The 26531-nt window shown below is 48.3% G+C and overlaps 1 protein-coding gene across 2 annotated transcripts; it reads right to left on the bottom strand.

Annotated features, from left to right (window-relative positions):
• Positions 1-49: 49 nt before the first annotated feature.
• Positions 50-25978, bottom strand: CREB3L3 (cAMP responsive element binding protein 3 like 3). 2 transcript variants are annotated; one of them, XM_081846292.1, is made up of 11 exons: positions 25801-25978; positions 25463-25630; positions 20168-20292; positions 17906-18209; positions 14032-14144; positions 12375-12509; positions 8378-8484; positions 6213-6281; positions 5602-5686; positions 4886-4982; positions 50-767 (listed from the first exon to the last, which is right to left on the bottom strand). In XM_081846292.1, exons 3-11 carry the CDS (start codon positions 20288-20290, stop codon positions 400-402), a joined length of 1401 nt encoding a protein of 466 aa, XP_081702418.1. In that variant the 5' UTR covers positions 20291-20292; positions 25463-25630; positions 25801-25978; the 3' UTR covers positions 50-399. The 2 variants fall into 2 exon arrangements, with proteins under 2 accessions (XP_081702418.1, XP_081702417.1); XM_081846291.1 differs by having other exon boundaries at positions 25463-25978.
• Between the last annotated feature and the right edge of the window lie 553 nt (positions 25979-26531).

Raw genomic sequence — 26531 nt, 5'->3', positions numbered from 1 at the left:
CCGGGCTTTTCTGAACCGGGAAGGGCGGGGTATAAATAAAAACATTATTATTATTATTATTATTATTATTATTATTAAAGCAGAGGAGGAATTGCTGATAGATGTCCAGCAGGCAGAGGAAGGATGGACTGAACAAACCTTTGACTAAGACTGCATGACTGCAAGTACTGGGGGGAGGGAGTTGGGCTTTTCTGAAGTTTATCACAGAGAGGGCAAGAAGAAAGCAGGCCACCCTTTTTGCTTGCTCTCTTGCAAACAGCACCTCCATGCCTTCCCCCCCCCCTCCCTGCTCTGTGGGAAAGAAGCAGTTTGGTCTACACACATCCAGCCCTGTCCCCCATCACCACCCCCTATTAAGTCCCCAAACGCCGTACAGGGGAAAGCAGCGGAGAGAGAGGGTCACAACTCGTCGGCCTGTTCCAGGACCCCCTTGCTGGGCTGGCCAGAGTCTGCCCAGTCCGTGGCTGCCAAGCTGTGCCCAACGTGTTCCCTGGGGCCTTCAAGTCCCTCCAAGTGCGAGGAGTAGGCGAGCTCGTGCAAAGGCTCGGTGCTGTTGCTCACCACGGCTTCTCCTGCGTCGTGGTGCCTTGACAAGACATGGTGCCTTACGACCAGGTTTTTGAGGGTTCCATCCTGCTCCGTGTGGCCTTTGTGGATGTATTGGGTCCAGAGGGGTTTCTCGGGCTCCTTGGAGCTCTGGTCAGCTTCCTTTGCCATGGGGTAGGCGACCCGGGAAGAAGCATCGTTGTTGAGGGACCTGGAAAAAACTGGAAAGAGGGGGGGAAAGGCAAGGCATGAGCGCCATGGGCTCGAATATTCAGTGGGGCTCAGAGATTAAAGGGTCTGCCTTACAGAGGAGCATAGAATCGTACGATCTACTCCTGTGGCATTCCAAAGCAAAGGAAGGATTAAAGGTAAAGGGACCCCTGACCATTAGGTCCAGTCGTGGCCGACTCTGGGGTTGCGGCACTCATCTCGCTTTATTGGCCAAGGGAGCCGGCGTACAGCTTCCGGGTCATGTGGCCAGCATCACTAAGCCGCTTCTGGCGAACCAGAGCAGTGCACGGAAACGCCGTTTACCTTCCCGCCAGAGTGGTACCTATTTATCTACTTGCACTTTGACGTGCTTTCGAACTGCTAGGTTGGCAGGAGGAGGGACCGAGCGATGGGAGCTCACCACGTCACGGGGATTCGAACCGCTGACCTTCTGATCGGCAAGTCCTAGGCTCTGTTTTTTAACCCACGGCGCCATCCGCGTCCCTTCCTGGCCCTTAAGATCTATCTAAAGATTAACAAACTACATCAAAGAAGCTACCTACTACAGTGGTGCCCCGCAAGACGGACGCCTCGCAAGACGGAAAACCCTCTAGACGAAAGGGTTTTCCGTTTTGGAGGCGCTTCGCAAAACGAATTTCCCTATGGGCTTGCTTCACAAGACGAAAATGTCTTGCGAGTTCCTGTGGCGTTTTTTCCCTTTCCCCCCCTTTTCCTAAGCCCTAAGCCGCTTATCAGCTGATCCGCTAAAAGCCGCTAAACCGCTAATAGCGCTAATCCGCTAAGCTGTCAATGGGCTTGCTTCGCAAGACGAAAAAAACGCTATATGAAGAGCCTCACGGAACGGATTAATTTCTTCTTGCGAGGCACCACTGTGTCTTTTATGGCTCAGGATGCCTGATGAAGCAACTGGCCTGTGTTTAAAATGCTGATACGTGCCTGTCAGGCGTAGAAAATGAACAGCAGAGGCTTGTGGGATTTGATCAGAAATTATTGTCAATGATTCAAACCCAGTCAACGCCATGTTTTCATAGCGGACACAATGGCTTGATGCATATTTTATAATTCCTCATAGCAATCCCATCTGATCCCCACACTCTGGATATTTGCACTCTTACAACTCCAAGCCACTGCAATGTAGGAATCTCAACGAAAGCCTCCCTGACAGATGGCCACCCAACCTCAGCTTAAATACCTCCAAAGAAGGAGAGTCCACCACCTTCTGAAGAAGACCATCGCCCTGCCAAACAGCTCTTCCCATCAGGAAGGTGGCTATCCTGTCGCCTCTCGGTCTTCTGTTTCCCAGGCTAAACAAACCTGACTCCCTCAACCATGCCTCATAAGGCTTGGTTTCCAATCCCTGTATTACCGTATTTTTCGCTCTATAAGACACACCTAGTTTTTAGAGGGGGGAAAACAAGCAATGCAAAGCCTCTTGAGCGAAGAGGCAAGAGCGCTCCCGCTGCACTCAAGAGGCTTTGTGTGGCTATCCCTGAAGCTAGAACAGCGAGAGAGAGCGCTGCGCAGCGATCCCGCCGCTGTTCTGGATTCTGGGATAGCTGCGCAGCCTCTTCAGGGCAGCAGGATGAAGGCTTCCTGCTGCCCCGAAGAGGCTTCACATGGCTAAGCCAGAAGCTAGAACAGCGAGAGGGAGCGCTGCGCAGCGATATTTCCCCTACATTCCAAATACCGTATTTTTCGCTCTATAAGACGCACCAGACCACAAGACGCACCTAGTTTTTGGAGGAGGAAAACAAGAAAAAAAAATATGCTGAATCTCAGAAGCCAGAGCAGCAAGAGGGATTGCTGCGCAGTGAAAGCAGCAATCCCTCTTGCTGTTCGGCTTCTGGGATAGCTGCGCAGCCTGCATTCGCTCCATAAGACGCCCACACACCTTTCCCCTTACTTTTAGAGCGAAATATACGGTACCTTGAACTAATCTCTAATCATTTGGAAAATGTATAAAGAAATAATTGGCATACATCCCGGATTGGAATGGAGTCGGAGGAAGCTGCGCTGATAAAAAGACAGTTGGGAAAATATATACTAACGAAGCTGTATTCGACGGATGAAAGTACACGATGTTTGAGATGATTGAGAATCGTGGACTGGGGGGCGGAGAATTACAAAGCGTCAAAATCGAGATGTGGGAAATATGGGAACAACGGGGAGAGGCAGGACTGAGATGCGGAGATATGCTTCAGAGATCCAGACCGTGGGGAGCTCCGAAAAATTAATAATTATAATTTGGTCTTTTTTATTTTTTGTGTTTTAATTGGAGTATTATGATTGGATATATTAATTGGATGTTTTTTATTGGAAAATCAATAAAAACCCGATTTTTTTTAAGAAAAAGAAATAGTTGGCATAAGGCTTGGTCTCCAGGCCCTTGACCATCTTCGAACTTGAAATAATATAATAATAATAATAATAATAATAATAGTAATGTCAGGGGTTCAGGGAGAGAGGCGCAGATGAGGGAGGAGACAGAGAGTGAGGGGGAAGGATTCCAGAGTGACGAGGAAGAGGATGACAATGACCCAAGATTGTCCATGAGTCCGTCCAGTGAATCGGAGGACTCCCAAAAGGGAGCCCCTCTGGTCAAGCCAAGGGGAGCTAGAGGGGGAAGCAGTCAGGAGCAGGGAAACGAAGGGGGAACCCCCAGTGGGAGTTGGAGAGCGAGACCGGCTGCTCCGCTGGAACGGAGTGAGGGGGGAGGAGTGACCAGTGTGTCAGAAGGAGCAGAACAGGAAGCAGAGAGGGGAAGGAGATCAGGGCAAAACGTCCTGCCGGAAGGGGAGGAAAGTAGTATCGAGGGCAGTGTAACTGTCGGAGGGAAGGTCAGGAGCAACGTACGCGCGCCAAGTTCAAAATGGGAGGCGCGCGGAAATGAAGAGAGTCCCGGGGAGGAGCCTGGTCCCAAAGCCCGAAGGAGGGGGGAGGAGGCGGCAGAGGATTCAGCCTCTGGAGAGTCCCGAAGGGAGAGAACACAGGGGGGCAGAAAGACCCTGCGGAAAAGGAAAGAGAGAAAGAGGTGGACCAGTACAAGCCTCTTAAACTGGTGTAGAGGCGGTACTGACTCAGAGGGGACTTCAGCGGTCTAAGCGTAACAGACGCAGAGTCACGGAGCTAGCCTGTGAAGCTAAGAATGTTCTTCAATAAAAACTTTTGTACATAAGCCGGACTGGACTTTGGTCTCTTGTGAGCTGGGACCACGGGTGACTCTGACAAGTAACAACAACAACAACAACAACAACAACAACAACAACAACAACAACACCTTGCCCATCTGGCTGAGTTTCCCACCAATCCTCTGCTGAAAAACCTCCAAATTAGGTATGTTTGCAAGCCCCAAATTAGGCATAGAATCATAGAATCATAGAGTTGGAAGAGACCACAAGGGCCCTCGAGTCCAACCCCCTGCCAAGCAGGAAACACCATCAGAGCACTCCTGACATATGGTTGTCAAGCCTCTGCTTAAAGACCTCCAAAGAAGGAGACTCCACCACACTCCTGGGCAGCAAATTCCACTGTCAAACAGCTCTTACTGTCAGGAAGTTCTTCCTAATGTTTAGGTGGAATCTTCTTTCTTGTAGTTTGGATCCATTGCTCCGTGTCCACTTCTCTGGAGCAGCAGAAAACAACCTTTCTCCCGCCTCTATGTGACATCCTTTTATATATTTGAACAAGGCTATCATATCACCCCTTAACCTCCTCTTCTCCAGGCTAAACATGCCCAGCTCCCTTAGCCGTTCCTCATAAGGCATCGTTTCCAGGCCTTTGACCATTTTGGTTGCCCTCCTCTGGACACGTTCCAGTTTGTCCGTGTCCTTCTTGAACTGTGGTGCCCAGAACTGGACACAGTACTCCAGGTGAGGTCTGACCAGAGCAGAATACAGAGGCACTATTACTTCCCTTGATCTAGATGCTATATTCCTATTGATGCAGCATGTTTGCCATTAAATATGTACTGAATCATTCCCTCCCCAATAACTAGCTACTGAACACAAAACAAGATGTTCCATGCATCAAATATTCAGTACCTCTGGCAATTTACTGTGTGTATGTGTGTGCTTGTCAGCCACTCATTTTCACCCAACCCATCGCTCACCTCTCACAGGTATGAAGTCTCCTTCCAACTCGGCTTTGTTGCGAGTGAAAGGTCTGATGGAGGGGAAGACGATCAGGGCAAAGGAAAGCAGCAGGACCTGAAAGGGGTGGGTGGGGGCAGAAAGTAGAGTCAGGTGTCTGTCTTAAAAGGTAAAGGACCCCTGGACGGTTAAGTCCAGTCGCAGACGACTCTGGGGTCGCAGAGGCCGAGGGAGACGGCGTTTGTCTGCAGACAGCTTTCCGGGTCATGTGGCCAGCAGTACTAAACTGCTTCTGGCGCAATGGTACACCGTGATGGAAACCAGAGCGTGCATAAACACCATTTACCTTCCCACCAGAGCAGTACCTATTTATCTACTTGCACTGGCGTGCTTTCAAACTGCTAGGTTGGCAGGATCTGGGACCGAGCAACGGGAGCTCACCCCGACGTGGGGATTCGAACCGCCGACCTTCTGATCGGCAAGCCCAAGAGGCCCAGTGGTTTAGTCTTAGTCTTAGTTGTGCCCGTTAACTTCCACAGGCCCACTCTTGAGTAGGACTTGGAGCCCAGCAACCTCTGAAGGGCCACGGGGTCTCTCTCCATCATTGGCCCGGACTGCTCAGGCTCATTCAAGCCTAGACTCATCCCAAAACCTGTCTTGAAAAGAGGCAGCGGGGAGGGAGAATAGACCAGCTTCTTCCACACCCACATGACACCCCACACACACTACCACGTACCGCAACGCAAGTCCCTGTTTGGGCTGCCTTGCCGCTTGACTGCATCACCAGTCCCTGGAGTTTCTTCAGTTGCTGCAGGAGGGACCTGGGAAGAAATTAGGTGGTGTTATGTACTGAGTTGAATAGGATCCCAATTGCAGCAGTCTGATTGGTCCTAGAACAATAGGACCCAGAAGGCAGCAGTCTGATTGGCCCGCAGGAGCCACCCAATCCGACTCCAGGTGGAAGTGAATCTGCAACCTGATTGGCCTACAGGAGAATCTTGGAAGTAGCCAATCACGTGGGGCCCATTGTGTAAAAAAATGTATATAAAGCAGACATTTCGGGGGAACTTCCATTCCTCACTACTATGAGCTGAGTAAAGAGCATGAAATCCACACTCGACTCCCAAGTATATTTCAGGTGGATAACCAGGGATGGGTGCGTTTCTGTCCATTTTGGCGTGCTCACATTTCTATTCTTAAATTCAGTCTTCCACACGTCCTACATCTGCGCAGGTACAGATGTCTTGTGGTCGCTCTTCATCCACCACCACCACCCCCTGCGAGTAATTGCTTCCCGGTTAAAAAGCAAAACTAAAACACCAACATGGAAGCAGGAAAACGACTCACAAGTTCTGCTTCTCCAAGTGAACAACCTTCCTTTGCAGCTCCTCGTTCTGAGCCGTGCAGGCGGACATCCTGGAAGGCGGCAAAGCGGGTGAGTAGTGCTGTAAACAAAAATCTGCCCTTTTCCCTTATGGGGTATCCAAGAGCCCATATAGAGTCCTTACATAGGTTCCCTATTGGTAGGAGAGAATAACAGAGGCCAAGCAGAGAATATTGAGAAGCAAAGCAACTAGTAAGCTTGATCTTTATTGATCTGTTGCAACAGGATGCTCCCCTCACATGCAGGAAAGGAGGAGGACCCAGAAAAATTCTGTGCAAGGGCTTATAAAGACTTTTGAAATTCCCATCCTGTAGATCAAGACCACCCCCAGAAACATCACACATACATCACAGAAGGGGTGTAAAACAGAACATTTGCATGTTGTTTTTCTCCTGTGACTGTTTATCTCCTGTCTGGCAGGTTACTTGATTGGATTGCCTAGGGAGCCTGGCCAGTCTTTTGTAGTGGTAAAATACTTATTTCCTGGGCCAGGTCACAGGCTCACACCCTATTCAGACACAGACATACCCTTAAGACAGGATTTGTGAAGGAAAAGACAATGGGGAGGCTTTTTCAGTTTGACCTTGCAAAGAAAACATTTGCTCAAAATGGTTCCAGGTTAGTCTTCCTGTGCTGATCTATGTATGTGCGGTTATGAACATTACCATATACAGTGGTGCCTCGCAAGACGAAAAGAATCCGTTCCACGTGTCTCTTCGTCTAGCGGTTTTTTCGTCTTGCGAAGCAAGCCCATTGACGGCTTAGCGGATTAGCGCTATTAGCGGTTTAGCGGCTTTTAGGGGCTTATCGGCTTAGCGGATAAGCGGCTTAGCGGCTTAGAAAAAGGGGGGGAAAGGGGAAAAAACCCCGCAGGAACTCGTATGACATTTTCGTCTTGCGAAGCAAGCCCATAGGAAATTTGTTTTGCGAAGCACCTCCAAAACGGAAAACTCTTTCGTCTAGCGAGTTTTCCGTCTTGCGAGGCGTTCGTCTTGCGGGGCACCACTGTATCTAAGACCATAAAATTCCTATCACAGTAGGAAAGGATAGCAAGAAGCTCGGCCACCCCTTAAAAGTTCCTTGGAACTTAAAACACCCTGGTGGTTATCACCAATTGAAGCTTTGTTACTCAAACCGCTTGGCAGAAAGGGGAAGCGACCTACATACCTGCTGAGGGATCAAGAAGGGAAATGGAAATGAAAAGATTGTGAGGAAATTAAAGATCATTTTCAGAGTTGGTTACACTACAGACAATTGCATGAGATGCATAAGGACGATAACAAGAAAGGGTTCAAGTTATATAACTTCCAGATTTCAAAAGGAAGTTATAGAAGAAGTGGTGAAGCTGCTGAACAAAGCATATAGTATTCTGCTAGAACGGGAAACAAAAGACGAGGCGGTCAAATCGGTCATGATCAAATGGGCACAAGATATAGGACATAATATACAATTTGAGGACTGGGGGAAATTGTGGAAAGTAGATCTGAAATTTACAGATTGTTCTCTTTTGAAAGAAAACTAGATGGAAATGATGTACAGGTGGTATATTGCACCAGTACAAATAGCAAAAATGTACAAAACCGGGTCAAACGTATGTTGGAAATGTAAAGAAAAAGAAGGCTGAGAAAACGAGGCGGCAAGATCTATGCACGAGGAGCAGAGAGAATGGAGCGTACAGCTTCCATTGGTGCCAGCGGCAGATTCCCTTTCCAATGCAAGTGACAACTTTGCAGAGCTTGCGCATGCACAGAAGGGCTAAATCGCATTTTGCGCATGCGCAGAAACGCCAGATCGCAACCCGCACGTGCACAGTCGCGGCACTGCGGGTTGCAGACACTGCGGGTTGTGAACGTGCTTCCAGCACGGATCACGTTTGCAACCTGAGTGTCCACTGTTTTAAGGGGTGAGAAGAAAGAAATTTAAGAAACCACAGAAAGAGGGGGAAGGAAGTCAAATTTTAGGATGTCAGATTGATTGTAAAACTAACGAAATGTATAAATTTGAAAAGTATAAATCAAACTGAACTGAACACTAAACTCAAAAATCTCAGCTTTCACATCTACTTTCCCCCTTCCTTATCAGACTACGAAGAAATTCTGCAGGAAGAGGGCGCAGAACAATGACTTACCGGCTCTCCAGTCCGTCAATATACTCTTTCTTCTTCTTCCGACTTTCCTGCGCCGACTGCTTGTTCCGGATCTTTCGGCGAATCTTCTTGAGGACTCTCTCTTCATACTGCAAGGTGCAAAGGAAACAGCTTAACAGCTGGATTCTAGTCATGGGGCTACTAACTAGATTTTTATTTTATTTTTTCTGCAGCCGGCTTAAGGTAGGCATGGGAAAATATGTCCATTTCAATTTCTCGTTTCCCCCGCTTTTCTGTACTGCATTTCTATTTGGGTTTGTGAATTAACTCGTGGAAATTCACAAACGGTGGGAGAGGGATGCAAAGGCCCTTCCTCTCCCAGTTCCAGCTCGGCGTGATACTCAGGTGTAATGATCTCAGGCAGGCAAGTTTTGTGTACGTTTATTTACAACTTGCGGGGGTGCGGGTGGCGCTGTGGGTTAAACCACAGAGCCTAGGACTTGCCGATCAGAAGGTCGGCGGTTCAAATCCCCGCAACGGGGTGAGCCCCCGTTGCTCGGTCCCTGCTCCTGCCAACCTAGCTGTTCAAAAGCACTTCAAAGTGCAAGTAGATAAATAGGTACCACTCCAGCGGGAAGGTAAACGGCGTTTCCGTGCGCTGCTCTGGTTTGCCAGAAGCGGCTTAGTCCCACTGGCCACATGACCCGGAAGCTGTACAGCGGCTCCCTTGGCTAGTAAAGAGAGATGAGCGCCGCAACCCCAGAGTTGGCCACGACTGGACCTAATGGTCAGGAGTCCCTTTACCTTTACCTATTTACAATTTACATCATGGGTAGGCAAACTAAGGCCCGGGGGCCGAATCCGGCCCAATCGCCTTCTCAATCCGGCCCCCGGACGGTCCAGCAATCAGCGTGTTTTTACATGAGTAGAATGTGCCCTTTTATTTAAAATGCATCTCTGGGTTATTTGTGGGGCATAGGAATTCGTTCATTTTTTATTTTATTTTCAAAATATAGTCCGGCCCCCACAAGGTCTGAGGGACAGTGGACCGGCCTCCTGCTGAAAAAGTTTGTTGACCCCTGATTTCTATCCAGAGAGCAGCTCTGGGTCCGCCGCCCTTAGCTATGAGTTGGTCACTCTGAGTTTCCGCCCCGTCACAGCACTAAGGGCACCAAAGTCCAGTCCTTCCTCTCTTACACTTCTGTTGCATTTTAACCCTTTCAGCTCTTCTGGTTTGAGAAGGTGGGTGAACAACCCCCACCCCTTGTTATCAAACGAAGATCCCTATAAACCAGGGCTAGTCAACCTTTTTATACCTACTGCCCACTAATGCATCTTTCTTGATGGTAAAATTTCCTTACCGCCCACCAGTGCTTGATGGATTCAGCTTGTGCTGTAGAACCCCACACCGCCCACCTAGAATCCTGAAACGCCCACTAGTGGGCGGTAGGGACCAGGTTCACAACCCCTGCTCTAAATACTGCCTGCCTCCCGGTTGCATAGCAACCCCCTCAATGTCATCTATCTCCTCCCCTCCCTCTGCCTGTGAGCTTTCCGAGTCTGGGAACTCTTGGTGAATAGGGGCCGAACTAGCCCACTCCTGCTCTGGCTGTGGCTGCAATTCCTCGTCACCAGAGTCTCCCTTTGTACAGGCATTCCTTCGTCTCCAGAGTCGGACTCTTCCCAGGCGTTCAATTCAGCCACATCCCTGACATCAGGTGAGGCAGGCAGGTGGGACGAGGAGTGTCTCTGGTTGGGATGGCAGCTGCAGAGGTGCCCCCATATTTTTTTTTTTTTTTGTGCCCATGGCAATTGCCTTGGTAGCCCCCCTTGTTATGTGTGCATTCAGGAGCCAGGCCCTGTGACCAATAGGACTTTGCAGGACTGGGGCCTTCCTAAGCTTGTTCTTTTTTTATATATATATAATATTTTTATTAAGTTTCTTTTCTTATAGTCAAAGATATACAGAATAAAGAAAAAAGAAAGAAAACAGAAAAAAAGAAAAAAGTATAAAGAGTCCAACTTTCCTTAATATTTTTTAACAAACCAACTGGACTTCCCCACATCCTCCAAACTCTGCATTCTTTGTAGTACAAACATCAGCAATTTGTTACCTTGTTTCATAACTTACTGTATCTTTCGATTTATCATGTTTCTAGATTCACAATGTTATGTCCCAATTCTTATGTATTTAAATTAAACATAATAAAGTTATTTCATAATTCCACCTCTTATTTCTTGTACCTTAGTTTTCATTTCACCTAATCAAGTTGCTGAAGCTAGAGTTTCCTAAATCGTGCATTTTCTTAACATTCATACAGCTTATAATGTTTTTGCAAATAGTCCTTAAATTTTTTCCAGTCCTCTTCCATTGTTTCTTCTCCCAAGTCTCGGATTCTGCCAGTCATTTCAGCCAGTTCCATATAGTCCATCAACTGCGTCTGCCATTCCTCCAGCGTGGGTAAATCTTGTGTCTTCCAATACTTTGCGATAAGAATTCTTGCTGCTGTGGTAGCGTACATAAAGAGATTTCTATCCTTCTTTAACACTTTCTGGTCCACAATGCCCAGAAGAAAGGCCTCCGGTTTCTTGGGAAAGGTATACCTAAATACCTTTTTTAACTCATTGTAAATCACCTCCCAGAAGGCCTTCACTTTTGGACAAGTCCACCAGAGGTGAAAGAATGTCCCTTCCGCCTCCTTACATTTCCAGCATTTATTGTCGGACAGGTGATATATCTTAGCAAGCTTGACTGGGGTCATGTACCACCGGTATACCATTTTCATAATGTTTTCCTTCAAGGCATTGCATGCCGTGAATTTCGTTCCGGTGTTCCATAATCTTTCCCAGTCCTCAAACATGATGTTATGCCCAATATCCTGTGCCCATTTTATCATGGCAGATTTAACTGTCTCATCCTGTGTATTCCATTTAAGCAGCAAGTTATACATTCTCGAAAGTATCTTAGTTTTTGGTTCTAGCAATTCCGTCTCTAGTTTCGATTTTTCCACCTGGAACCCAACCTTTTTGTCCATTTTACTTCCTAAGCTTGTTCTGGAGAGGCAAGGTGCGGCCACACAGGTGAGGCCGACTGGTAACTCACAGCACCTGGTGGCAAGAGCCAGGAAGGGATATAAGGTCAGCATTTCCCTTCGGCTCTTTGCCACAGCAACACGTTCCCTGAATTGATGCGTTTGACTCCTTGACTCCTTGCTCCTCGGATCCCTGACTTTGTGACTCCTTGCTTCTTGATTCTCTGACCCCTGGCTTCGTGACTCCTTGCTTCCTGACCCTCAGACCTCTGATTTCGTGACTCCTTGCTTCCTGACCCTCGGACCCCTGATTTCGTGACTCCTTGCTTCTTGATCCTCAGACCCCTGACTTTGTGACTCCTTGCTTCCTGATCCTCAAACCCTGACTTCGTGACTCCTTGCTTCTTGATCCTCAGACCCCTGACTTCGTGACTCCTTGCTTCCTGACCCTCGGATCCCTGACTTTGTGACTCCTTGCTTCCTGACCCTCGGACCCCTGACTTTGTGACTCCTTGCTTCCTGACCCTCAGACCCCTGGCTTCTTGACTCCTTGCTTCCTGACCCTCGGACCCCTGACTTCGTGACTCCTTGCTTCTTGCCCCTCAGACCCTTGGCTTCGTGACTCCCAGCTCTCTGACCCTCGGACTCTTAGCTCCTGACTTCTGGACCCCCGTTCCTGCTCCCTCCCCACCATCTTGCCCCCGGTCCTGACATCCCCTGCCGGGACTTCGATCGCCCGTGACCCGGACCGTGACACGCCTCCCTCACTACACCCCTGGGCCAATGGCCCATCTAAGCCACAATCCTGTCCTCACAGTGGCCACCCAGACGCCTGTGCGAATCCTGAAAGCCGGAATCGAGCACAAGAGCCCTCTCTCCTCCTGTGCTTTCCAGAAATTGGGGGCATTCTCATTGAGGCATCTGGTTGGCCAATGCAAGAAGAGGATGGTGGACCAGATGGTCCAGCCTTTGGCCTGGTGTAGCATTGGGTCAGAAGTTTGCCTCACCTTGGTGAGAGGCAGCTGGGTGGGTAGAGTCACTCCTTCCTTGGCCAATAGCTTCTTCTCATCCTCGGTGAGTACCAGTTCCTGGCAGGTCCCGGGGGTTTGTCTCAACAGTGATGGGTTCATGCCTTGTTGGTGCTGCGACATGACAAAGGGGCACATTAATCAAAGCTGAAGATGGCTGCTTACTAGGTTCTTCAACAGAAGACAATACATTTACAGTGGCACCTTGGGATGTGAACGGGATCCATTCTGGAGCCCCGTTCGCATCCCGAACGGAACTGTTATGTACTGAGTTGAATAAGATCCAAAATGCAGCAGTCTGATTGGTCCTAGAACAATAGGATCCAAACTGCAGCAGTCTGATTGGTCCTAGAACAATAGGATTCAGAATGCAGCAGTCTGATTGGTCCTAGAACAATGCAGCAGTCTGATTGGTCCGCAGGAGCCACCCAATCCAGCTCCAGATGGAAGTGAATCCACAACCTGATTGGCCTACAGGAGAATTCCAGAATTAGCCAATCACGTGCAGCCCATTGTGTAAATAATGTATATAAAGCAGATACTTTGAGGGGACATTCATTCCTCCTCACCACTATGAGCTGAATAAAGAGCATGAAATCCACTCTCGACTCTGAGTATATTTCGGGAACGCAAGACACGTCGGCGCGTGCACGGGTTGCATTTCGCCGCTTCCGCACATGCGCGTGACGTCATTCTGAGCGTCTTTGCATGCGCGAGTGGCGAATCCTGGAAGTAACGCGCTCCGTTACTTCAGGGTTGCCGCGGAACGCAACTCGAACACACTCAGCCCGAAGCACATTCAACTCGAGGTATGGCTGTACTGTAAAAGCAAACCAGGATTTCTCGGAAGCCTTCTGACAGCTTTAGCCTGATTATAATGATTATATAATAATAATTTATTATTTATACCCCGCCCATCTGGCTGGGTTTCCCCGGCCCCTCAGGGCGGCTTCCAACTGAATACAGTGGTGCCTCGCAAGACGAAATTAATCTGTTCCGTGAGGCTCTTCGTATAGTGGTTTTTTTGTCTTGCGAAGCAAGCCCATTGACAGCTTAGCGGATTAGCGCTATTAGCGGTTTAGCGGCTTTTAGCGGATCAGCTGTTAAGCGGCTTATAGGCGGATCAGCTGATAAGCGGCTTAGCGGCTTAGGAAAAGGGGGGGAAAGGGGGGGGAAAACCCGCAGGAACTCGCAAGACATTTCGTCTTGCGAAGCAAGCCCATAGGGAAATTCGTTTTGCGAAGCGCCTCCAAAACGGAAAACCCTTTCGTCTAGCGGGTTTTCCGTCTTGTGAGGCGTTCGTCTTGCGGGGCACCACTGTATTTAAAACAATACAACGTCAGACATTAAAAAGTTCCCTAAACAGGGCCGCCTTCAGTTGTCTTTTAAAAGTAAAATAGTTGTTTATTGCCTTGACATCTGCTGGGAGGACGTTCCACAGGGCGGGTGCCACTACCGAGAAGGCCCTCTGCCTGGTTCCCTGTAACCTCACTTCTCACAACGAGGGAACCACCAGAAGGCCCTTGGCACTGGACCTCAGTGTCTAGGCTGGACGATGGGGGTGGAGACGCTCCTTCAGGTATACAGGACCCAGGCCGTTTAGGGCTTTAAAGGTCAGCACCATTGAGAGTCTCACCATCTCACAGCTGTTGGACAGCAGAAGGTCCTTTATGGTCAGGGTGCACGAATTCAGCTGGGGGGCGGCTTGTTCCTGTCTCTCCTCGGGGTAAAATCCTGCCTCCCAAATATCTGCAAAAGAGGAAACAAAATGCTCAGTGCTGCTGCATTTTTAAAAAAACGGGGGGGGGGCGCATATAAGAAGCTTTTGGCATTAGAGTATCACAATGTGGGATCTTTGGAATTTTTAAAAAATTAATTAATTTTATTCCTGCCCCCCCCAACCAAATAATCGTATATACAACAACTCTGGGGAAGGGCTTGAAGAAGCCCCACCCCCCAAAAAATGTTTTTGGCATCATGGTATCACAGCAGGTGGCCTATGAGAGTACAGTGGTACCTCGAGTTACATACGCTTCAGGTTACAGACTGCGCTAACCCAGAAATAGTACCTCGGGTTAAGAACTTTGCTTCAGGATGAGAGCAGAAATCGTGCAGCGGCAGCAGGAGGCCCCATTAGCTAAAGTGGTGCTTCAGGTTAAGAACAGTTTCAGGTTAAGAACGGACCTCTGGAACGAATTAAGTACTTAACCCGAGGTACCATTGTAATTGGAGGGGGGTTAAAATGCTTTTAGAAAAAATGAAAATGTTAAAAAAAAAAATAATAATAATCAGGGAGCAAGCAGTTCGGCAGGAGATCAATAGGAAATACAGATTATTATTTTTTAAAGTGCATTAAGATTATTTTTTAATGACCAGTTTTGGAAGGAGGGGCCACATGCGTGTTCAGCATACAGAACTCTTATGCTTTCTGCTGCTCCAGAGGGATGGGACTCGAAACAATGGGTTCAAATACTAGAAAGCAGATTCGGACTAAACATTAGGAAGAATTTTCTGACGGTAGGAGCTGTTTGACTGTGGGCTGGGCTGCTTCGGAAAGTTGGTTGATGGGCAGTTTTTAAACGGAGGTTGGGTGGCCATCAGGGACGCGGGTGGCGCTGTGGGTTAAACCACAGAGTCTAGTACTTGCTGATCAGAAGGACGGTGGTTCGAATCCCCGCAATGACGGGGTGAGCTCCCGTTGTTCAGTCCCTGCTCGTGCAAACCTAGCAGTTTGAAAGCACGAACTGCTAGGTTGGCAGGAGCTGGGACCGAGCAACGGGAGCTTACCCTGTTGTGGGGATTCAAACCGCCAACTTTCTGATCGGCAAGCCCAAGAGGCTCAGTGGTTTAGACCACAGCGCCACCTCCTACTCTAAGCAAGGAACAATTAGGACAAAATAAATAAGCAAGGTTTTTGATTGACCATAAGGAAATTGAATAAACGAGGTCTGGAGGAGGAGGAAGGAGGAGACATTTGATTAGTTAGATCTGCAACAATTTTTTTACAATCGCGTGATGTATAAATTTTATGAAACAAATAATTCAATGAAACTGATGCAGCTACTGAAGGTACATTCTTTCACCTTTGGTGGACATGCCCAAGGATTAAGACTTTCTGGGAGATGATCTATAATGAAATGAAAAAGGTATTTAAATATACCTTTCTGAAGAAACCAGAGGCCTTTCTCCTGGGCATGGTCGGCCAATTGGTGCCAAAGAAGGACAGAACTTTCTTTATGTATGCAACAACAGCAGCAAGAATACTTATTGCAAAGTACTGGAAGACACAAGATTTACCCACCCGGGAAGAATGGCAGATGAAGGTGATGGACTACATGGAACTGGCGGAAATGACTGGCAGAATCCGAGACCAGGGAGAAGAGTCGGTGGAAGAAGATTGGAAGAAATTTAAAGCTTATTTACAGAAACATTGTAAAATTAAGGAATGTTAGAAGGAGGCTGGAATGAAAATATGTGGCTTTAGCAGAAATATTATAAAGGACTAAGTAAAAATAGACTGTTAATGGATGAAAGGAGGAAAGGTAAAGTTACATTATATTAAGATAAATTATAGGATAAAAATTGGGAAAGATGGAAAGGATTTGCTGAAATAGCTAACCGAACTAGAATACAAAAAAGGGAGGTGCGAGGAGGTCAAGGAAACAAGCAAATGAAAGATAAGTTATGGGAAGGCTCGTTGTGTTTTTTAATTGTTTCTGTTTTTCTGTTTTTTTATAATTATTTTTTCTTTTTTCTATTCTCTTTTTTCTATATTGTGATGTGTTGTTTAGTTTTTGTTTAACTTGGTGTTTTTTTCTTTTTCATTTTGTGACCTTTAAAACTTTAATAAATATTATTTTTAAAAAAGAAAAAAGAAACTGATGCAGCTGATCCAGCGATACCAACTTTCCAATTACCACTCCCCACATCACGCCTTTTTGCGTGGTCGCGCGCAGTCCCCCAGATCCCAGTGCGACTCCTGGTAGTTTGGGCTGGCTTCATCCGCCCCAGGCTGGAGACCTGGAGGTCTCCGCCTACCTCAGCTAATCGCCCAATCCCGCCTGGGGAGGTGTTGCCAGGGGATTGGCCAGGTAAGCAGAGGGACACAACAGAAGGTGAATCTTACCTGCAAAGTGGCAGTCTGGCTCCAGAGCTTCTCCCACCCTCCCCTCCCTCAGTTAAGGCTTTTTGTGCAGGTTAACCTCTTCTGCACAGGTATGCAGGCGCTGCTACCTCAGGGTCAGGGCCGGAAAGGAATTTTGCTGCATTGGCAGGTTTTGCCTTTCCTATAGCAAAACGTCACAACTTTGGCGGTTTCAGGCCTTGGGCAGAATCGTCTAGTCTATCTTCCTAAATGGGGGGGGGGGCCTGAAGCAGTGACCCATGCCCCCCTTGGGGTGGTGATACCAGGGTTCTCCATTAAAGGGGTCTTGAGGGGAGGCATTGGCCATACGCCGAGAAGTTGCTCTCCCCTCCAACGGCAGCAAAACGGGGGGCGGACTCTCTGCTTGAACATATGTTCTCCAGAGCCAGCCCAAACCCCCACACATTCTGGATAACCCTGACGTCTCCCAGATCCCCGGCTGGGAAGGATAAACGGCCAGTGCCTAAGCCAAGGTCTCCCTACATCTGAAACTTAATAAAGTTGTGGCCAATTTTAATCCCGTAGCATGTTGTCTTGTCATTACAGTGGTGCCTCGCAAGATGAAAATAATTCGTTCCACGAGTTTTTTCGTCTTGTGATTTTTTCGTCTTGCGAAGCACGGACTTTGGTAAAAGGTAAAGGTACCCCTGCCCGTACGGGCCAGTCTTGACAGACTCTAGGGTTGTGCGCCCTTCTCACTTAAGAGGCCGAGGGCCAGCGCTGTCTGGAGACACTTCCGGGTCACGTGGCCAGCGTGACAAAGCTGCATCTGGCGAGCCAGCGCGGCACACGGAAACGCCGTTTACCTTCCCGCTAGTAAGCGGTCCCTATTTATCTACTTGCACCCGGGGGTGCTTTCAAACTGCTAGGTTGGCAGACACTGGGACAGAACAACGGGAGCACACCCCGCCGTGGGGATTCGAACCGCCAACCTTTCGATCGGCAAGCCCTAGGCGCTGAGGCTTTTACCCACAGCGCCACCCGCGTCCCTACGGACTTTGGAAAAGCTTCAAAAATCACCAAAGTCTTCAAAAACCTCAAGAAAGGCTGCCACACCTCGTGCTATGAGTTGCTCCTCGAAGTGAATGCACGGTTTTAAGAAAAAGGAAACAAACTTGCAAGAAAAAGGAAGCAAACTCGCAAGACGTTTTCGTCTTGCGAAGCAAGCCCATAGGGTAATCAGTCTTGCCAAGCAACTCAAAAAACGAAAAACACTTTCGTTTTGAGAGTTTTTCGTCTTAAGAGGCATTCGTCTTGCGAGGTACCACTGTATTCCGCTCTGGGGTTGGGGGGACTCCGCCTGTCCACACTGTTTACACGCAATGTGGGAAAAGCTGGTCTAGCAAAAGTCGAAGGGGTCACTCACTGAAGTCTATAGACACCTCCGCTTCTCTAATCTCAGCACCTGGCCCTTTCAGAACCGGGAGGGTCCGGCAGGAGTCCTGGTAGCCAGTGTACGCCAGGTCACTGTGCGAGCCTCCGTCAGAGTAAGGCCCCGGGCTACCCGTCGGCACGTAGTGAGGGGGACTGTCCAGTTGGTCAGAGCTGGGGTCCTCGGAGATGCCGCTGTCGCTGGCCGCCGGGGACCAGCTTGGGGAGTCGAGGGCGGCATCTGGGGCCCCCAAGATAGAATTGATGAAATCCTCGTTCTCTTGAGCTTTCAGCAAACGCTGTAAAAAGACAGACAAGTTGTTTGTTTAGTCGTTTAGTCGTGTCCGACTCTTCGTGACCCCCTGGACCAGAGCACGCCAGGCCCTCCTGTCTTCCACTGCCTCCCGCAGTTTGGTCAAACTCATGCTGGTAGCTTCGAGAACACTGTCCCACCGTCTTTGACTGTGTCGACCACAGCAAACTATGGCAGAGATGGGAGCGCCTGATCTGTCTCCTAAGAAATCTCTACGTGGGACAAGAAGCTACAGTTAGAGCTGGATATGGAACAACTGACTGGTTCAAAATTGGGAAAGGAGTACGACAAGGCTGTATATTGTCTCGCTGCTTATTTAACTTATATGCAGAATTCATCATGCAAAAGGCTGGGCTGGATGAATCCCTAGCCAGAATTAAGATTGCCGGAAGAAATATCAACAACCTCATATAGGCAGATGACACAACCTTGCTGGCAGAAAGTGAGGAGGAATTAAAGAACCTTTTAATGAGGGTGAAAGAGGAGAGCGCAAAATATGGTAAGGAGTCGGTGAAAAGGGATGCCTGACCTCCCTGTTTGTGAGAGAGCTTTGCCTGGGAAAACTGTAGTTTAAGGGTGCTGGGTGTTGAATGGAAAACTACAGTTCCCACTTTTTCCTTGGGTGCGGTGCCACAGCTGTTCAAATTCATGGTGTTACAGAACTGGGGGGGGTGTCCCCCTAAACACTAAAATCAATAAATGCTAGGATTTGGGGGTTATTTGTGATAGGAAGGGAGAATATAAGCTGCAATGGTATTCCTGGGTAGCCTGGCCAAACCAGGGCTGTTAAGAATGCCATCGTGGGAGGTTAACAAGACAATGGAACTTTTCGCACCAGTTGTGACCAGAGACTGGAGATTTGGGAGGTTGCCTGGGTAAAACTGCTTTGGGGGAGGGCAAGGGGCTTCTGGGAAGAAGGTGGAGGAAAGGAAGGGAGGTCCATCTTGGCGATGAAGGAGGAAGGGCTGCCTGCAATGCTTTGGGTCACGTGTAAGATCTGGACCGCCTCCGTGCAGACTGAGGGTGTAAATAGGCGAATAAACCCTAAAAACACAAGAGTCTTCGCAGTGTCTTGTGCTCTCCAAAGGGGAGCCCCTATGTTGGTGCCTGTTATGTACTGAGTTGAATAGGATCCAAATTGCAGCCGTCTGATTGGTCCTAGAACAATAGGATCCAGAATGCAGCAGTCTGATTGGTCCGCAGGAGCCACCCAATCCAACTCCAGGTGGAAGTGAATCCACAACCTGATTGGCCTATAGGAGAATCCCGGAACTAGCCAATCACGTGGGGCCCATTGTGTAAATAATGTATATAAAGCAGACTTCCATTCCTCCTCACTACTATGAGCTGAATAAAGAGCATGAAATCCACACTCGACTCCGAGTATATTTCAGTGCCTGTAACCCCATGTGCTCTGGCCACGGCTTGGCAGAGAGAGGGGCCAGACATCGGGCTTTTGTGGTGTGGTTGTCACCCGCAAGAGTGATCCCTGCACTGCAGGGGGCTGGACTGGACCATAGCTGTCAAGCGTCCCTTACTTGGCGGGACAGTCCCTTATCCCAGCGCCATGTCCCGCTGCTGTCCCTTATTGATGATGTCCCTTAAATAAGCTACTGAAGGTAATGGGGCCCTTTCTATGCCCAGCTGTGCTTTGTCAACAACAAATTGTTGCTGTTTTTTTGTGTTGAATATATGCTATATGGTAATTTATGGACCTAATAGGTATCTAAAGCCATTTGCACGCAACAAAAGATGTATTTTATCAAATAATCGTTGATCCCTTTTTTGGGCTGCTGATCCCTTATTTTCGAGGCTGCTGGTCCCTTATTTTCAAATCTGTAAGTTGACAGCTATGGACTGGAAAGACCCTTGGGCGTCCCTTCCAACCCCACTGTTCCATGATTCCCTCTCTGCTTCTGTGTCGCTAAAAGCTCTTAAACTCACGCTGTCTTCCGGGCCTATCCAAGCTGTCGCCGTTGACCCAATCTCCACGCTGCGAAGGACCCCATCCTGCCGGTCAAAGAGGAGGTCCAGCAGTTCCATGCTGTCAAGGCTGGCGGCAGTCATGTCTGCAAGAGAGAGAGAGAGACAGAGAGGAATCAGCATGGCCAGAAGCTCAGGACTCTGGGCCACATCCACAGCATTCATCACCATGCAGAAATAACAATAACAACAACAATAATTTATTATTTATACCCCACCCATCTGGCTGGCTTTCCCCAGCCACTCTGGGACGCTTCCAACAAAATATTAAAAATACAATAAGACATCAGACATTAAAAACTTCCCTAAACAGGGCTGCCTTCAGATGTCTTCTAAAAGTCAGGTACTGTGGTACCTCAGTTTACAAACTTAATCCGTTCAGGAAGTCCGTTCTTAAACCAAAATCATTGTTAAACCGAGGTGCGTTTTCCCTAATGAGGCCTCCCGCTGCCGGTGCCCTTTCACTATTCTGCTTCTGTTCTTAGACCAAGGTAAAGTTCGCAAACCGGGACACCATTTCCGGTTTTGCAGAGTTCTTAAACCAAATAGTTCATAAACAGTGCTGTTCTTAAACTGAGGTGCCACTGTAGTTGTTGTATTTCCTTGACATCTGATAGAAGGGCGCCACTACCGAGAAGTCCCTCTGCCTGGGTCCCTGTAACTTCGATTCTCGCAGTGAGGGAATCACCAGAAGGCCCTCGGAGCTGGACCTCGGTGTCCGGGCTGGACGATGGGGGTGGAGACGCTCCTTCAGGTCTACAGGGCAGAGTCTGTTTAGGGCTTTAAAGGTCAGCACCAACACTTTGAATTTTGCTCCGAAATATACTGGGAACCTGGAAAAAATTTAAAGTTTATCTTCAAAAATATTGCAAAATTCAGGATTGTTAGAAAGATGTTGGGAAAACAAAATTATGTGGTTTTAGTGGAAATGACATAAAGGATTAAGCAAAAATGAGTTGGTGAAAGAGAGAGTGTAAAATTATAGTATATTAAGACAAATTATTAAGATAAAAATAAGGTTGGAAGGATTTGCTGAAATAACAAATTGAATTAGAATACAAAAATGGGAGGTGTGAGGAGGTCAAGGAAATAAGTGAATGTAAGCAAGTGATGTTTGACTTGTTTCTTATTTCTTTTTTTTCTGTTTTCTGGTTTTTGATGATTTTTTTTATATGTACTGTTTTTTCGTTTTTTCTTTCATTCTTATTATTTTCTCTTTTTTTCTGTAATCTTTAAAATCTTAATAAAAATTTATTTAAAAAAAACAAAAAACAGAAATATACCGGGAGCCAATGTAGGTCTTTCAAGACCGGTGTAACAACAACAACAATAACAACAACAACAACATATTATTTATACCCCGCCCATCTGGCAGCTTCCAACAAAATATTAAAATACAGTAATGCATCAAACATTAAAAGCTTCCCTAAACAGGGCTGCCTTCAGATGTCTTCTAAAAGGCTGGTGGTAGTTTTCCTCTTTGACATTCTGATGGGCGGGTGCCACTACCGAGAAGGCCCTCTGCCTGGTTCCCTTTAACCTCACTTCTCGCAGTGAGGGAACTGCCAGAAGGCCCTCGGTGCTAGACCTCAGTGTCCAGGTAAAAAAATGGGGGGAGGCCATTTAGGGCTTTCAAGGTCAGCACCAGCACTCGGAATTGTGCTCGGAAACGTACCAGGAGCCAATGTAGGTCTTTCAAGACCGGTGTTATATGGTCTCGGCGGCCGCCCCCAGTCCCCAGTCTAGCTGCTGCATTCTGGATTAGTTGCAGTTTCCGGGTCACCTTCAAAGGTAGCCCCACGTAGAGCGCACGGCAGTAGTCCAAGCGGGAGATAACTAGAGCATGCACCACTCTGGCGAGACAGTCCGCGGGCAGATAGGGTCTCAGCCTACGTACCAGATGGAGCTGGTAGACAGCTGCCCTGGACACAGAATTGACCTGCGCCTCCATGGACAGCTGTGAGTCCAAAATGACTCCCAGGCTGCGCACCTGGTCCTTCAGGGGCACAGTGACCCCGTTCAGGAGCATCTGCCCTTACATAACTGCTGAATGCTGACTGCCTATACTCTACTCTTTAGTATAGTCACTGTGATGTTCAGGCTGGATAAAGACTTTGAATCTCCCGAACGACCAGTCAGGCATGTGTCTCTACCAGACTCCTACTCATGTGTAGGACCCCTGGGATCTCACGCTGTTCGAAGGCTAGGGTGGCATGCAGCAATATGGAGGAAATCGGCGAGTGGTTAAGTATTCATCTCCCTGCAGTGAAAAGCTTTGCACTTTAAACCGGTGTCTCCAAACCTTGGGTCTCCAGCTGTTTTCGGACTACAAATCCCATCGTCCCTGAGCACTGGTCTTGCTAGCTAGGGAGGATGGGAGCTGTAGTCCAAAAACAGCTGGAGACCCAAGGGTGGGAAACACTGAGTCTTTAAACTGTGCTTGCAGGGTACCAAAATGGGAGAGGCTGCTATTATCCTGGCCAGCTGGCACCTCCTTCAGCCAATGCAGACTTTTGAGCATTAAAAGGTAAAGGTACCCCTGACCATCAGGTCCAGTCGTGACCGACTCTGGGGTTGCGCGCTCATCTCGCTCAAGAGGCCAGGAGCCGGCGCTTGTCCGCAGACAGCTTCCGGGTCATGTGGCCAGCAGGACTAAGCCGCTTCTGGCGAAGCAGAGCAGCGCACGGAAACGCCGTTTACCTTCCCGCCGGAGTGGTACCTATTTATCTACTTGCACTTTGAGGTGCTTTCGAACTGCTAGGTTGGCAGGAGCAGGGACCGAGCAACTTTAATACCAGTGATCAGCAGACCTTTTCAGCAGGGGGCTGGTCCACTGTCCCTCAGAGCTTGTGGGGGGCCGGGCTATATTTTGGATTCCTATGCCCCACAAATAACCCAGAGATGCATTGTAAATAAAAGCACACATTCTGCTCATGTAAAAACACACTGATTCCTGGACCATCATGGCCCGGATTTAGAAGGCGATTGGGCTGGATCCGGCCCCTGGGCCTTAGTTTGCCTAAAGGTAAAGGTAAAGGGACCCCTGACCATTAGGTCCAATTGCGGCCGACTCTGGGGTTGCGGCGCTCATCTCGCTTCACTGACCAAGGGAGCCGGCGTACAGCTTCCGGGTCATGTGGCCAGCATGACTAAGCCGCTTCTGGCGAACCAGAGCAGCGCACGGAAACGCCGTTTATCTTCCCGCTGGAGTGGTACCTATTTATCTACTTGCACTTTGATGTCCTTTCGAACTGCTAGGTTGGCAGGAGCAGGGACAGAGCAGGGACAGGGTTTAACCCACAGCGCCACCCACCCTCATCTGGCCAAGAGAGCTGGCATTTGTCCTCAGACAGTTTTTCTGGGTCATGTGTCCAGCAGGACTAAGCCGCTTCTAGCGAACCAGAGCAGCGCACAGAAACACAGTTCACCTTCCCGCCGGAGGGGTACCTATTTATCTACTTGCACTTTTGGCGTGCTTTCGAACTGCTAGATTGGCAGGAGCAGGGACCGAGCAACGGGAGCTCACCCCGTCGCGGGGATTCGAACCGCCAACATTCTGATCGGCAAGTCCAAGGCTCAGTGGTTTAGACTACAATGCCACCCGCATCCCTCAGTACTAGTATAAAAACCCCTTAACGCTTGAGTCCGGTTTATGTGAAAGATCACCTTACTGACTTCCAGATGTGTCCAGTCGACTACTTTGATCTGAGGAACTGGCACAGGTGCCAGTAATAATTATTCTGCACTTGTAAAATACCAACATTTTAACGTTGACATCAGGCAAGTGTCTTTGCTTTGCTCTTTTCAGTGCCTGCTTAAAACATTTTTTAATTTTTTTTTAAAGGCAAGCCTACCCAGACATGCAGGGACGCGGGTGGCGCTGTGGGTTAAACCACACAGCCTAGGACTTGCCGATCAGAAGGTTGGCAGTTCGAATCCCCGCAATGACTGGGTGAGCTCCCGTTGCTCAATCCCTGCTCCTGCCAAACTAGCAGTTCGAAAGCACGTCAAAGTGCAAGTAGATAAATAGGTACCGCTCCGGCGGGAAGGCACGGCGTTTCCGTGCGCTGCTCTGGTTCGCCAGAAGCGGCTTAGTCCTGCTGGCCACATGACCCGGAAGCTGTACGCCGGCTCCCTCGGCAATAAAGCGAGATGAGCACCGCAACCCCAGAGTCGGCCGCAACTGGACCTAATGGTCAGGGGTCCCTTTACCTTTACCTCCACAAACATGCAGCATTTGAGATTAAGCACAAGTCTTTTTAGCCCATCATTGATTTTAATTATCTTTCAAATGTTTCCAAGACCGTTTTTTAACAGACTGAAAATGTTAATGTCCTATTTAAATCTTATTTTTGGGTAAACAGTTCAGAGGTTTTATTACGATCCAGCAGTACATACATTTTGGGGTGTTTTTTTTACCCCAAACATGTTTAGTGCTTAGTTCGGTTTTACGGTGTGTGGTTTTGCAAAGCTGCTTTAAACAAATCCATCTAAAGAAAAGATGTAAAACATTTAAAATATGTGAAATAATCAATATTAAACCACCAGGTTTTAGCCTGAGCTTTGACACCAATTACACATTCTGCTACTGTGGCTCGGGCACAAGCTAATTCAGGCCCTGTGAGCAGAATTCATGCATGCACAATTTTCCAGTTCATGCCTACCCACAAAATCATGACTCTCCAGCAATTTTGAACATGTTCCCCCGCTTTGAAAGGGATACTTGCAAGCAAACGCAAACGCCACAGTAGCTGGGGCTGTTAATCCAAGCAAGCTTGTCTCATACGCTCACCTTACGCAGAGTAGACCCACCAAAGTTAATGAACATGACGGATCAGGGCTGTGCCCAGCGTGAGCTGTTCTCGCCGCAGACCCACTGAAATTCACGAGCGTGACTAACTTAGGTCCAGTCATTCCAGTACGTAGCTCTGTTCCAAGTGGAACTAAAATTGGAAGCAAGCCCTAGGTTTGTTGGTTTCAATGAGTCTACTCTGAGCAGGATCTGCAGGGTGTGGGTCTGAGCCAGACGCAACCCAAACTGTTTGTTGTTTGGTTGCTCAAGCGGCTAACAGGCTTAACTCAATACACCACTCAATGTCCAATCTCTCCTCCACCCTCCCGTTTCCGTCCTAACCTTCGTCCTCTTGTTTGCATTGCTCAGGTTTCCAAAGATGGCTCAGGTTGGGTCAAACGGTGGCGGACGCGGTGGAGGGTTTTGCACCAAATCCTGCCACAAACCAAACTGCACCAACTCACCCCAGCCGTGTGTCGGCGACTTCTGCCTCCTTTGACGTGGCTGATGCCAAGCGGCCTTTATTCCAACTCGGTGGCGGCGTCCCGGCTGAGTTTTTCTCTCCTCCTGTCTCCCTTGGGTCCCTCTGCCCCAAAACCTCCTTCCACTGTGTAGCAAAGTTTAAACTCCAACTAAACAAAACAAAAAAAGGCAGCGTCAGAGGTCTAGAAAACCCTCCCCTCGTCCAATCCACCAATGGGACCAAAGACTTGTCGTTGATGGGCAAAAAGAAGGAATTGGCGTCGCTGGGTCAAATTGAGTAACCGTTATCTAAATAGCTTTTGACCACCACCGCCCACACCTGCTCCTTCCCAGTCTGGGGTGGGCAGTGAGTCCATAGGGGCAAAGTCCTTTCTTGGGCTGTGTTGAGCGGCGAACTTTTACCTAGATTTCAAGAATAGCTTCCTCTCCCTGAAAAAGAACAGCATGTTCAATAATTGCCTTCTAGGGTCAACCCTCCGGTCTGCCCTTTTTATTGCTATCAGGACGGTCAGACGCAATCTATCTTTCCAGGTTTTCCACTTCGTTGGAAAGAAACAATAAAACCAAGGAAGACAAGAAAATGGATAGTAGCCATGTTGTAAACAAAAATTGCCCTTTTCCCTTATGGGGTATCCGAGAGCCCATATAGAATCCTTACATAGGTTCCCTATTGGTAGGAGAAGATAACAGAGGCCAACCAGAGAATATTGAGAAGCAAAGCAGCTAGTAAGCCTGATCTTTATTGATCTGTTGCAACAGGGTGCTCCCCTCACTCGCAGGAAAGGAGGAGGACCCACAAAAATGGTGCCCAAGGGCTTATAAAGACTTTTGAAATTGCCACCCTGTAGATCAAGACCACCTCCAGAAACATCATACATACATCACAGAAGGGCTGTAACCCAAGACCACCTCCCAGATACATCATACCTACATCACAGAAAAGGTGGTCTAAAACAGAAATTTGAATGTTGTCTATTTCCTGTCTGGCAGGTTACTTGATTGGATTGCCTGGGGAGCCTGGCCAGTCTTTTGTAATGATAAATACTTAGT

The sequence above is a fragment of the Podarcis erhardii genome (assembly GCF_964252035.2).
Source record: "Podarcis erhardii genome assembly, chromosome: 18".
Classification (NCBI taxonomy): Eukaryota; Metazoa; Chordata; class Lepidosauria; order Squamata; family Lacertidae; genus Podarcis; species Podarcis erhardii.
This window is presented reverse-complemented; position numbering and strand designations above follow the sequence as displayed.

Coding starts and splice junctions, on each gene's coding strand:
- CREB3L3 (XM_081846291.1), bottom strand. CDS start 20,290: ATGACTGCCGCCAGCCTTGACAGCATGGAACTGCTGGACCTCCTCTTT. Junction 14,145..17,905: donor GGAGGTGTCTATAGACTTCA/GTGAGTGACCCC, acceptor CCTCTTTTGCAG/ATATTTGGGAGGCAGGATTT. Junction 8,485..12,374: donor CCCAGCTGCCTCTCACCAAG/GTGAGGCAAACT, acceptor TGCACCTTGCAG/TATGAAGAGAGAGTCCTCAA.